Source organism: Haliotis rufescens, unplaced genomic scaffold (genome assembly GCF_023055435.1).
Source record: "Haliotis rufescens isolate VD_foot unplaced genomic scaffold, xgHalRufe1.0.p SCAF_1, whole genome shotgun sequence".
NCBI classification, from domain to species: Eukaryota; Metazoa; Mollusca; class Gastropoda; order Lepetellida; family Haliotidae; genus Haliotis; species Haliotis rufescens.
In genome coordinates, this window is record NW_025963779.1 from 86,605,580 (window position 1) to 86,619,119 (window position 13,540).

At 40.6% G+C, this 13,540-nt stretch overlaps 1 protein-coding gene across 2 annotated transcripts in view; it reads left to right on the top strand.

The window, feature by feature from the left end:
• The window catches only part of LOC124147094 (mucin-2-like), a 33,932-nt gene that overhangs the window by 18,079 nt on the left and 2,313 nt on the right, over positions 1 to 13,540 (top strand). The window contains exons 2-5 of one of the 2 annotated variants that reach the window (XM_046517710.2): positions 4,940 to 5,064; positions 9,357 to 9,462; positions 10,689 to 10,837; positions 11,100 to 13,124. In XM_046517710.2, the coding sequence (XP_046373666.1) occupies positions 4,940 to 5,064; positions 9,357 to 9,462; positions 10,689 to 10,837; positions 11,100 to 13,124 (2,405 nt within the window). Of the gene's footprint in view, positions 1 to 4,939; positions 5,065 to 9,356; positions 9,463 to 10,688; positions 10,838 to 11,099; positions 13,216 to 13,540 lie in introns of both variants that reach the window. The other variant, XM_046517711.2, reaches the window with a different exon arrangement.

Sequence of the window (13,540 nt, forward strand, 5' to 3'; positions counted from 1 at the left end):
CACGCGTTGAATCCGCGGCCTTCTTCTAAACGGTACGACAATCGCCACAGCACTGATTCCCCGGGCGCCTTGCCACACAGACACAGTGTGCTTAAGCACGGGTCTTTGTCTGTTGGCTGGTGGTCAAATTAAAAGACGGAAGTAAATTAACAACAAACACAAACTATGCCACCAAGATCTGGGTCTCGTTTTTGCTCCCCCTTCTGTGGTTTAATTAGGGCGTATGTTATTCTTCTGTCGATGGGTTAACAACCTGTTGGTTGTCTCACTACACATGTTAATTAAAAGCAAAAAAAGATCGTGTCAATAACACAAAACGCAAATAGCTGAATTGTCGATATGATTCAATAAGAAGATCGCGAGAGCTGCTAACGCCAGTCGGCACTTAAAAAAAATATCAAACAAATAGTGCTCTCTATTTAAGTTTGTTTTGATATCAGAATAGTGATTTAATTTAATGGACAAAGGTAGAGAAAATGACCATTTTTGGAACAACATGTCTTTTAAAGTCTGTGGGAAGTCAATAAATGGCTCTGGCATATCTGCATTTTGTTCAGTCCCAGTTAAATTAATAAACCTTTTGACATACGATGACCAGTTTGGTTTACCCTGACGATCGTAAAGTCACATGGTATTGTATCATTTCTTTTGAAATCGTGAATTTGGCATCTGTAGCAATTTTGACCAGTATTTAATAACCTTTATATGAGCGTCTATGTACAATGGGCATCTTCCACATTCACCATAAACCATAACATTTGGAGAGCTAGGTTTAACACTGGGAGAAAGTTCTGTACTATACCATCTATATTTCTGAATCCTCACATTTCGGCTTCATCAGAACCGTACACTACATCTGGTTTGATCTGTTTTTAAGAAAGGTTCTATCTACATTTCTGTGTTTTGAAATTTGAGGTTGTGTAAAGATTAGACACCTCATACATTAAGTTAGAAGCGAGCGTTGTAATCATGTTCACAATTACAGCGATGATGTGCTGGTATCACAACTGACACAACCTCACTGCCAACGGAACACTCTTGAAGTATGACTGAATACCGCAGTGTTTAGCTGAAGACGAGTCGGCATTGCTGGATCGATGCGTAGTCTATCGAAACTTTTCATACGCGAGTTCTTTGTTTGAAAAGGTATCATGGTAATTTCGAGGTATCAGATGGAATTAGATACCTAATCATATTTTGACAGATCAGAATCAAGCACTGTTCAGTGTCTTGGTGGAATACAGAATCACAGCGTTTGCAGTTCTGGTGAGAGTTTAGAAACACTGTGGCTCTATGGGTCTGGTGAATGGAGGACAATTGGTGTTGTGTGTGTTTGTAGTGTGTAGAAAGTGTGTAAGTTTCTGTATTTCTTTGAAGACATATGACAATAGGAATACATGAATATAAAATATATGAACATATATTTAAAATGGCATTAATTATTATAATATTTATGATAATTTTGAAATACTGAAAGGAAATTACATATCGGTGTATTCTGTATGTATAAGAACACTTCAATAGTTGATGAAAATATTAGGGATATGAGTAGTTCATATTAAGAAAATAACAATGTTTCGATGTTAACAAATGATCAATGCTTCCTTTTTTCGTAAATTATACTAAAATGCCATAAGAATGCTGGCTCAAGATGTTACATAAGGGACATTCAAGCAGGACAACTTCCCTTTTTCTATAAACTAAGGAAATCAAACTCAGTAACATATATGTGTTATATATGTTTCATACCAATGAAGTAAAGATAACAGTAACAATATTTACCGTGTGCAGAAATGATGTGTCTGGGAAGGCAAGTAGAATGGGATGTGAAATTACACGCAAATAGCTGAATTGTCGATATGATTCAATAAGGAGATCGCGAGAGCTGCAAACGCCACTCGGCATTTAAAAAAAAATCAAACAAATAGTGCTCTCTATTTAAGTTTGTTTTGATATCAGAATAGTGATCTAATTTAATGGACAAAGGTAGAGAAAATGACCATTTTTGGAACAACATGTCTTTTAAAGTCTGTGTGAAGTCAATAAATGGCTCTGGCATATCTTCATTTTGTTCAGTCCCAGATAAATTAATTAACTGTTTGACATACGATGACCAATGTGCAGAAATGATGTGTCTGAGAAGGCAAGTAGAATGGGATGTGAAATTACATGGACGGAAACCGAAAACGAAAGATTTCATTAAGCAAATATATTTGTAAAAACTAGGCACTAATTGCTGCATTATCCATGTGTCCTCCTCCCTTGCCGCGGACTCGCGGCGTACAATGATGTACTAATCAGTATGACAGTTATAAACACCACTCAGCATCCCCAAATGAGGAGGTTTAATTTCAGCGGACACGTCTCCGTCGTCAAATCCTACATGTTGAACGTTCACCGTCAAGGTCCTGCCTCAGTGTAGTTTTTCCCGCGAATCTGTAGGTGAGGCTGTAAACAGACCTGTCAGGCATTACGTGAATACCAAACAGAGGCAAGTTCCTACTGGACAAAAATACATCGCTAAGTATGTCTGCAATACCGTTGCGTGAAATGTTTTACTTGTGTAATCCGTGTTGGAATCAAATCACAATGTCTGTTCACGTGTTCCCCCATGAGCCAACATTGCCTTCATTACCGACCTGCGGTGCACATAATTGAGCGACTGGGATGAATGACAGCTGCAGGTTAAAGCGACCTCAAGCACTATGTCATTAGGCTTGCATTAATTTAAAGAAAACAGAAAAGTTCTACTTTGGGTCTGTCGTTTCAACTACATCGCACCCTTTGGAAAGATGAACAGTTGTTTCTGAAAAAGAATACATAAAAATGTAACCGCAGCTATAACTTTTATATTTGTATTCATAGTTCGAGAGTGTTTGCGCATAATTGTCATATAGTGTTTGAGCATTTTTATCATATCGTGTTTAAGCATCATTGTCAGATAGTGAGTGAGTATGGTTTTACGCCGCTTTTAGCAATATTCCAGCAATATCACGGCGGGGGACACCAGAAATGGGCTTCACAGAATTGTACCCATGTCGGGAATCGAACCCGGGTCTTCTGAGTGACGAGCGAGTGACTAGGCTTGTCAGAGAGTGTTTGAGAATCATTGTCAGATAGTGTTTGAGAATCAGTGTCATATAGTGTTTGAGAATCAGTGTCATATAGCGTTTGAGTATCAGTGTCAGTGTTAGAGTATTATTGTCAGGTAGTGTTTGGGAATCATTGTCAGAAAATATTTGAGTATCATTGTTAGATAGCGTTTGGAATCATTGTCAGATAGTACTAGAATCTCCTATTTTGATATCACAACAATGTTTTTAATCATACTTGGAAAACTTCGGATACTGTAGATACACAATCATACAAAAGTGTGCATGACATGCAGGTACACCAGGGTGAGGAATATGTTGTTCATACAAAATATGAGGTTATACTGCCCATGGTTGATTGACATTTTTGAGCGATGCAATTTGATATTCAACTGAATGAGCATTCAAGTCTTTTAAGTTTCCAAAAGATTATGTTCCTTTGTGTGACACAGGTTGGTATTATATAAGGTAGCCATGTTTTAATTTCGGTCTTGAAGGCACAGATAGGCATTAAAGCCAGTTATTCCATATTGCATTGTGAGAACTAAGAACTAAAGAACTTTGCAACATTATATGAACATAGCATGTCCGTTCAGAGTTATTCATTGTGTTCAGGCGTTCCTATAGTGAAGGGTGACATCTGAAATATCAGATGATGTCATTCCAGGAATGGAAGTGGTGACTCTCTCAACTAAGTCTCTTTGTAATATGACAACATGAGTAGGATACCCACAGTCAACACAGACCTCAGCGTTGTTCGGTGCCGCGGGCTCCACACAATGGAAGGTGTTAAGACCAAACGTAAATGATGACAGCAGAACTCCACTCCTTTCGCCTGCTCCCCTTTGCTCCACATGCGGGGTCAACTGAGGTTAACAAATCGAAACCTGTCTATGTGAAATTTCAGCAAGTTCAGCTCTGTGTAACCTCTACGTGAACGTGACACTGCCACCATAACCCGCTAACCATTCCTGTGTCAGAGGCAGGTCCATGTGACAACCAATCACATTTCTCCAACACGTGTTACATCCCAGTTATGCCAAGATTCAATAAATGGGTGGCTACACCGACGAATGTGGCTACCATCTTCCACTGACCTAACATTAGCAGAATGTTACGGAATTAAAGAAGAGGTCAAACTTCTAACTCCGATTTCCCTTGAACTTGACATACCCTCATCATTGGGCCACACGTGTACTTGTTAAACCCCAACTGACCCTCACGCCATAAATGATATGTCTGTTCCATTTAACTATCTGGAAGAATATCGTTGTATTGTAAATTGACATTACGAACACAGGTAGTTGTCTGACTTGATGATATAATTTATATCATAATGAAATCAGTTGTTCTTCCTAAGTAACCTGGGTTCAATATGTGAAGCCCATTTCTGATGTCAACTGCCATGATATTGCTGGAATATTGCTAATATACTCATTCACTCCTAAGTAACCTTATTTTTTATAGTGATACTGTGATCATTATCAAATTACTATGTATAAAACTACCTTGTAATACATACTCAGCAGCCACGAATACAGGGCTGTTTTGACTTAAAGCTTTGACTTGGAGCTTAAAGCAAATGCCTAAAATATGAAATCTTAAATATATAACCAGCTGTATTCCATTATTTTATGCAACCAGACTTTAAGATTATTCCAAGAACAAAGAATATTTTTGTGGTCTTGTGACAGATATATTGTATGAACTGACGTTTTAACACTGATGGTGACCTTACTTGCATAGATGAAGTAAATACACACAAGCGCTCGCTGTTTGCACCACAAATCTAGATTATGTAAATATATGTGTGCTTGACACTAATCAAATGTCACTATTATTTTCAGGGTGCAGGTGTATGTAAGACCGAGCTCTCAGTTGACGGAATACAAGGGGATGTCCTCCATGACCTCTGTTCTCTGACCTCGACCCCCGGGGTCAGCCTCGTTCTCACGTGCAAAGATCAAGAGAGGTGAGCGTTTGGGCATAACCACCATAGTTGAGAGAACAGAGATTTCACAGCTGATATCACACATTCACTAACAATTTGTGAAGAAACTGAAACGTAATTCTTGTACACAACCAAAGGATACTTCAGGTTCAGGGTGACATTAAGCTTGTTTCGCGTTTCGGACAAAGACTGGTTGGAGTATTAAGACCTTGGCTGTCCAAAAAGTATAACTCTCCGTGTGTATATGTACAGTCGTTTTCAGAGGTCGATGTTATGCATTTAACGTCGCATTCAAGATTGGTTCATGTTTATAGCGACATGCGTGCAAGTGTGTGTGGCTGATTGTGCTAGTGAGGAATGAAGTCGGTTTTTTAATGCTGGCCCACTGATATACCATGCCTCCATTAGACACAGTATACTAACTCCGAGCCAACCGCTGATTGTTAATCGTTGTATCCCATTAACGCAGAGGGCCATAAACGTCTATTAACGTCTTTTGGTGTGACGCGATCAAGGGGTGGAGTGCTGGCCCACTGATATACTATGCCTCCATTAGACACAGTATACTAACTCCGAACCAACCGCTGATTGTTAAACGTTGTATCCCATTAACGCAGAGGGCCATTGACGTCTATTTACGTCTTTTCGTGTGACGCGATCAAGGGATGGAACCATTGACTTCAAGGTACTCATAGTCCTGAAGAAGTGTGTCAATTAGATATTAGCAATATCGTATGAACTGGAAAGACATATGTTTTTAATATTGCTGACACGCAGAAGGAAATAAAAAAGGGAAATTCTTGAAAGTTCGATAACAGTTAGTCTTTGTAAGTGGAAATGAATATGAAAAACTCTCGTACACCTTGATAGAAGGTGACGCAGTGTCATGGAAGGTCAAAGATCAGTCAAAGATTCCCTGGGTATGCCGCTGCAGCAAATGGCCAATTACGGGGTTTTCATTCACACCACATTTCAACTTCTGTTCCCGATTTTTTTCTCCGAATGCGCTGAGAAAATGTTACGTTTCTTTATGTTTCAGCTATTGTGACCAAGGGTTTAGAAAAAACCCATCTTGGCAAATAGTCCATGTATCTCATACTGACAGACCACGCTGAAAAGCCAAGTTTGCAAATTAAAGGGACTCGTTTAAACAGACAACAGGCCATTGCTTCTTGTGTTCTTTCGGGACGTGTAGCTGTCGTCATTACATGGTGTTTGATTTATGACAGCGTTAGTTCCAACGTTGGCATTGTTTAAACAGAACATACAGTCTAAATATTAGGTTTGTTCTCATTGCCCCCGTATTTGTGTTACATGATGCGGACGTTTTTATAATTGTTACAATATGAGTACATGTGATTAAGGCTATTTCAAATCAAACATGAAAAACTAAATGACTCACTATAAAAATATTTTGCTAGTGTTCATTCACAGCGGCAATCAACGTTAATGTTAGCTAAAATTGAGAAATGTCTCGATCGTCGTTCTCTGAATCGCAATGCACGTAGCTCTTATTGTTTACATATATCGCCATCTTTGTCATTATTTTAAACACTAACGTAAGCAGTTAATTGCAAATAAAGTTCGCGAGACAGAACTCCTTAAATTGATAGTGGTACCATCTTCCTAGAATGTCGGATTCTCATGCAGTCAAACTAAACATACTTTATGTTGTACTATTAACAGATAACATCAGATCTTGTAGGAGTTACTACTAAAGTACAACTGAAGAAATAGGCACCACCACAAATGAGGAGTTAAGTTACGATGGCATATGTATGTACCTTGCTTTATCTCACGCCGCCGTGATATTGCTGGAATATTACTAAAAGCGGCGTAGAACCATACTCACTCACTTTAACTAACATGTTTACAGAGACTTGAAGAGGAAAGTCATCATTGCTTACGTGCATTCCAAGATTCTTCACACAGAATATTCTCGCTCAAGTGATGAAAATAACTGCACCGTTCACAGTTCACATAACGCACCTGTTTGTTGCCCAATGTACTGCAGTTAACGTTGTTCATAGGTTCCACAAACTATTACCACAAGGTGCAAGATGATATCAATATATAAGCGACAAAATTATTTCCATAAACATAAACATACGAAATTCTCGGACAGCTGCAGTTTAGGAATCTTTCAACAAGGTATTTGTAACCAAAAATACCCCCCCCCCCCCCCCCCCCCCCCCAAATCAATGAATATCGTGCTTATAATGTAGAAGGTCATACTCATATTTTACGATAAATATGTTTATGCAAATATTGGGGAGGGGTATTTTCTGAATTCATAGTAATGACGATACTTTTACTATAGAGCATACGTGGTAATGCATAGTGGGAATGGGAATTGTCTCAGGTAGTTCGTTTGTAGTCTTTTAGAGACATAAAGATTGTATGGGTGTTAATGACAAAAATAAGCCATTTCATTCATATAACTAAGAATACCCATAAGAGATGCAGTGAAAAACAATTATTCAACCTTCTTTGCACGAGGCTTATAGGATTTAAACATTACATTATGAACATTATCAAAATGATTTACACACTTCTTGAAACTGGTGTTTATTAAAATATTTGAGAAATTTATTATTTTTGTTGTTGCTGGTTGGAAACAATAGTTTGGAGCATCTTCCAATATTTGTCTCGTTTATTCAGAAGGCTAAATGGTGTCAGAGTGCTCAATATTTGACCCCAATCCCTTTTTGCAAAGAAGCCGATTTGTCCCTGACATGATGACAAAGCAGCCCAAGCCCGAAACTCTATCTCACACAATACTAAGTCCTGAACACACTCATGCCCCTTCCTGACATGCTGATTTGCACTTCATCAATGGTCGGAAATGTTAATTATTCAGCGCAGAAATTTGACACCTTACGCGAGACCCACACCTGCATGCCAAGGTAACACAGGTCCTCTCATCCCCAGCGTTTGTCACCAATTGTGATGACAATACAAAGCCTATCATAATATTTAAAGTCAATATCTCTCTGTTAGTCCAGAACTGCTTACACCACTTCTCCAACACCGCCCGTAATGTCATGCTTTACTGGTTCAGTGAGCGACCTTCTTTCTTACTGACTCAGCAATTTCGGCAATTGATGAACCTCTGGTGGTAAATGTGGTGGTATTTAATGATTGTGCATTTTAAGTCGTTGAATGATGAGAAATAGTTTCGCTACAGATTTCCTTGATATGAATTCCAGCCCATCGCGGTGTACATGCAGTTGTTTGGAGACATTGGGCAGACAAATTTATTCAACACTTCTCTCTTTACGGCTTCAATAGAACTACGTGTAACACCCAGTTGAACAAACAACATACGAATAATCACGACCGTAGATCGGAGTCGTAGCATTCTCTCTTTATAACAAAAATGTAAGGAATATAACAAAAGGAGAGATACATTCGTTTAGGGCGTAATCGAGAAACACGATTAAAATAATGTAAACACATTTTTCTTAATGCAATGCCTATGGCCAATGTGTTTGCCAACTGTGGACTAGAAATAGTGATATAATAGCGTGTCAAATTATCATATTGAATGAAAGCTGAAGAAAGATTTGAAAGCATGCTGAACGGAAAGGCCCGAAAGTCATACCTCATTGATGTTTGAGCATAAACAAGATAAGCATGATTTCGTTTATTATTGGGAAATATCTGCTGTAGGTAATTGTCTCAAACGCTGATTCTCTACCTCAATGTAATGTTCTTCAAGGTCGACTTGTTTCCTAGAGGTGAGTGAAGTGAAATTGAGTTTAACGTCGCGTCCAAGATTATAATGTGTGTGGCTGCTTGGACTAGTCCGGACTGATGCCGATTTATAGTGCTAGCTCACAGAGATACCACGCCGCAGTTTAACATGCATACCCCACTCAGACACAGCATACTGATTCCGCATCGAACAGTCCTTCTTTTAGCCTCTTAATGCCGAGCGCCAGACAGGGTAACAACAAGTACCATCTTTTAACGACTTTCAATATAACGCGGCCGGGGATCGAACCTCGGAACCTCCGCTCTCCGGGCGGACGCTCTACCACTAGACCACGGAGGCGGTCTGTTTCCTTGGCATTACCGGTTCGGCATGATCTGCCTACCCTTTCCGCTAACAGTTGTCCATTCATATTATTTTCAAAACCATTTTGCACACCAAAATGGAATCTGTTACGGCAGATGATCTAGACTGGTTATTCTCTTGCATTGACATTTACTTATTGTCCTCGTCTAAAAACAAATATAAATCACACAGCTAATTGAACAGGACATGTGACACGTCGACAGTTGTATATTTTTTCTCCCTCTCCTTCCAGTTTCAAATGTCTCCAGCCTATCGACCCCATTGTGTTGGACGTATGTCAGGAAGAAAACAAGCTCTCCAAGGTCGTCGCTATCTCCATGTCCAGTAGCAAGCAACATGTGAGTTGAGCAAATCTGACATTAATTTAATCATTACCACGTGTGTCCGTCCACCAGATAGAAGGTCCCATTGTTTGTCACCATTGATCAGAGACTTGGTCTTGGGTTCTGTTACATCCCCGGTGTTAGGATGTGTGCTATGCTGGAGAAAGGAAACAGGATTGACCGTGTCATAGTTACAGTAGTTGACACGTCGTGCGTGATGATGACGATCATGATGTTTGCCCAGAGTTGTATTGATTACTTTAGTAAATTAGTTCATGTTGACACACTGGGACACCGAGACCATGGAACAGAACCAGTAAAGTGCTTATCAACATACATTAAACATGTATACATTTCAAAACATGATAGATATTGGTGCTGCGATGACTTCTGATAATGTCTGTAGATTACTTTTGTCTTGCGTTCGCTCGTCACGCCGAAGACCCGGGTTCTATTCACGACATGGGTACAACGTGTGACACCCATTTCTGGTGTCCCCCGCCGTGATATTGCTGGAATATTGCTAAAAGCTGCGTAAAATCAAACTTACCTATTCACTCACTTTTGTATGATAATATCTAGAGTGCTCAAGTTCACCCTATAACGTTTGACACTTAACCAATTGCATAGCTCGTTGAGATAATATTGCAATTTTAGAAATATTAGAATCAGAAGACGTTTGCCCTATAACGATTGACACTTAACCAATTGCATTGCTCGTTGAGATAATATTGCAATTTTAGAAATCTTAGAATAAGAAGACGTTCGCCCTATAACAATTGACACTTAACCAATTGCATTGCTCGTTGAGATAATATTGCAATTTTAGAAATCTTAGAATCAGAAGACGTTCGCCCTATAACAATTGACACTTAACCAATTGCATTTCTCGTTGAGATAATATTGCAATTTTAGAAATCTTAGAATCAGAAGACGTTCGCCCTGTAACGATTGGCACTTAACCAATTGCATTGCTCGTTGAGATAATATTGCAATTTTAGAAATCTTAAAATCAGAAGTATGCACCAAGTTGAACACGATGACTGGTTGTGCGGGCATGCAGTTTGGGGAGACTGTCCAAACCTCTTTGCAGGTGCAACATTATTTCAAGAATAGGGGAAAAACAATTTATACAATCATAAAAAGTCTATTGTCCTTGTTTTAGATATTAATAAGTTATATGTCTAACATGGTCCACCATTGTTTGCTTCCACTGTACACGTATGTTGACGATGTTGCAGGGGGGTAGCCTATCGGTGGAGTTGTCACTGGTGGTACATGACGATGACGTTGCCGAGGTCTTGGACGTGTTTCAAGTTCACTCAAGTCTCCAGTCCACCAGCGAGGGGGTCACGAGACTCGAGGCTATTGGCAGAGACAGACAGACCAGGTGATTACGATAAGGGTGATAAATTAAAGGGGAGGGGTGGTGCAAGGAGGGGCTATACTCAACGATGTCATCGTAATAAAAGATTTGTGTCTGTGTGTAATGATAATTGGTTTCACACCTTTCAAAATGCAAATAATGCAGACCCATATGTTGGTGTTTGGGGGATAAATTGTAAGGAAGCAAAATGGGTAATGTAAAGGTCATAATTTATGAAACATAATGTAAACACATTATTGTTAAAGGATATTATTTTTCTTTCCAGGATCCAAATTGCCCTTCACCGAACCTGTATCTCACCTAGCATGATGGTTCTAGACCGGTCTAGGAGAGAAAACAAACTGGGTAATGGACCTGTTCAGATCAGTATCACAGACCGCTTGTCGAGTAGTTCAGCGAGAGAAGAGAGTATCTTCTCCGGAGAAGGCGAGCAGTGGACTTCATCTTTGGACGACCTTGTGAAGGACTCTCTCCATCGGCTCCAGGAGCGGATGACAGACGCAATGAATTCGGTTTCTTCCAGCATTGCTACGGCTTCTGATACTCCAGGATCTACCTCTGTGCAGACGGAAACGGAAACACAAGCGACGACGCCTTCGACTTCACCAACATCTACTGAATATGCAACAATGTCAAAAACACAAACAGTTTCGGATGCAACAACTACATCGACACCATATACAACCACTGAGACTACCCGAGTTTCATCAGCCCCACCCACAAAGAAGACTGCTGAAGTTGAGAGGGATATAGAACCCAAACCAGTCAATAGAAAGCCAGGTTTAATGGAAGATGAGGAATTTAAATGGGCAGCTGATGAACAAGAACCTCGTGTCATAAAACAGATAAATGATCAGGATTTTCTTGATCAGCTTTTGGACTCTCTCCGTGACGGTGCCAATGTTAATCCTGTCAGAGGCCCTCCTACACCTCTATCTTTCTCTAAACCGCATGTTCCAACAACTACTTTGTCGACAACAACTACTGTCCCACCACCAGTGCCTACAAGAACTACGCCTGGCGTTTCGTCTTCAGTAAAAACACCATCAGCTCGAGGAGTAGACTTCAACCCATGGTCAGAAATAATCAACCCAAAATCAACCAACGGCACCGATGGAAGTCCAAGTGATGAGAAAGTAAAGTTAAATATCGGTGTGGGTGATGGCGAGACAAACGATGATCTGAACCCTCTTGTAGGTGTGCCAACAGGGAAGCCAGTGGTAAACGCAGATGATGCAGCGACGAGTTCAATTACTCTACCACGTCCAAGCCCAACTACAGCATCAACAACATCGACAACAGCGACAACATCTGCAACCACAACTCCAGATTTGACAAGTAGTGGGTTGCAAGAAACATTCTCATCAAAGACGACAGACTCCACAACAAGGGCCGGGACGACAAACCGTTTCGTACCAGACAACCCACCAATCGCTAGAGTGACAAAACAAGCACCAAAAGAAGAAATTTCTCCGAGAACCCCTGACACAACTACAGTGGTATCAACATCTACGGCATCAACACCCGCAGGTGAAACCGTGTCGCCAGTCACTACATCTAATAACAAACTTAGAGAGTTGAAGTTGATAGACACAACAACCGACTCTGGGAACACTCGTAACGATGTCATCAGGGCAGGGACAACAACTGACAAATCTATAGGCACAACACAAACCCCTACGTCTACGACCCTAGAAGCATCATCATCATCATCATCATCAACAACAAGAACAACTACTACACCAACCACAACACCGACTACGACAACTATTACAACGACAGAGGCAACAACGGCAAAGAAATCAGCCACTACATCGACTACACGGTCAACTACTCCAACACCAAGTACGACTGCAACAACAACAACAACAACAACAATTAACCCGAGTCCATCCACTCGCAACAATAAACCTAATCCTCCATCAACAGCTACCGCAACGACAACTTCCACCACCCCAACCACCACAACGATTAACGTCACAAAAACGTCACCAGCTTTGAAAGCAACTACACCTGTGTCACCTGGAATCAATTCCTCGTCAACATCAACACAGGCACCGCCCAGCACTACTACCGTGATAACAACTCCTTTTGAAGATCTGTCATCAGGACACACGCCAGGCCCACTGCTAGCTACCAGCAGTGAGTCCAAAGCTGGAGGACTTTCTGTTTCCGTTTCGGGAGATCCGGAAAATGACGACACTTTCTGGCCTGTCGTGGCAGCACTGGTGATTGGGATACCGTCGATCATCGTGTTTGGAATAGCTATAACTGTTATACATAAAAGGAGGTTAGGCCACCCTACTCGTTTTAGATCACAGTCCACGTACCCATCGCTTTAGTGCGCACGTCACGCTTCACCCCAGCACCCACAAGTCAAGGTAGGCATGCGCAGTGAGCATATCCTGTGCAGTGACCTTGACTTTCACTCCCTTTACATAATGCATTACCACTATATAGCAACCAGTATTAGTATTCACCTGACTAACAGCATGTATTGTACCCCCATGTATCATGTATAGATCTCTGCACTTGCACTGCATGCAGTAGGTCACCCAGTTCTGTAGAGGAAGTTATATGTTTTAACTACCCGGCGTCGTACAATGCACACATACTGTATCAGCCAGTTGCACATATGACTTTAAAGGGGAGTTGGCTCCAGCTTTCTGGCATTCCCAGCAACTTTGATTCAAGTTTCTTAAACAC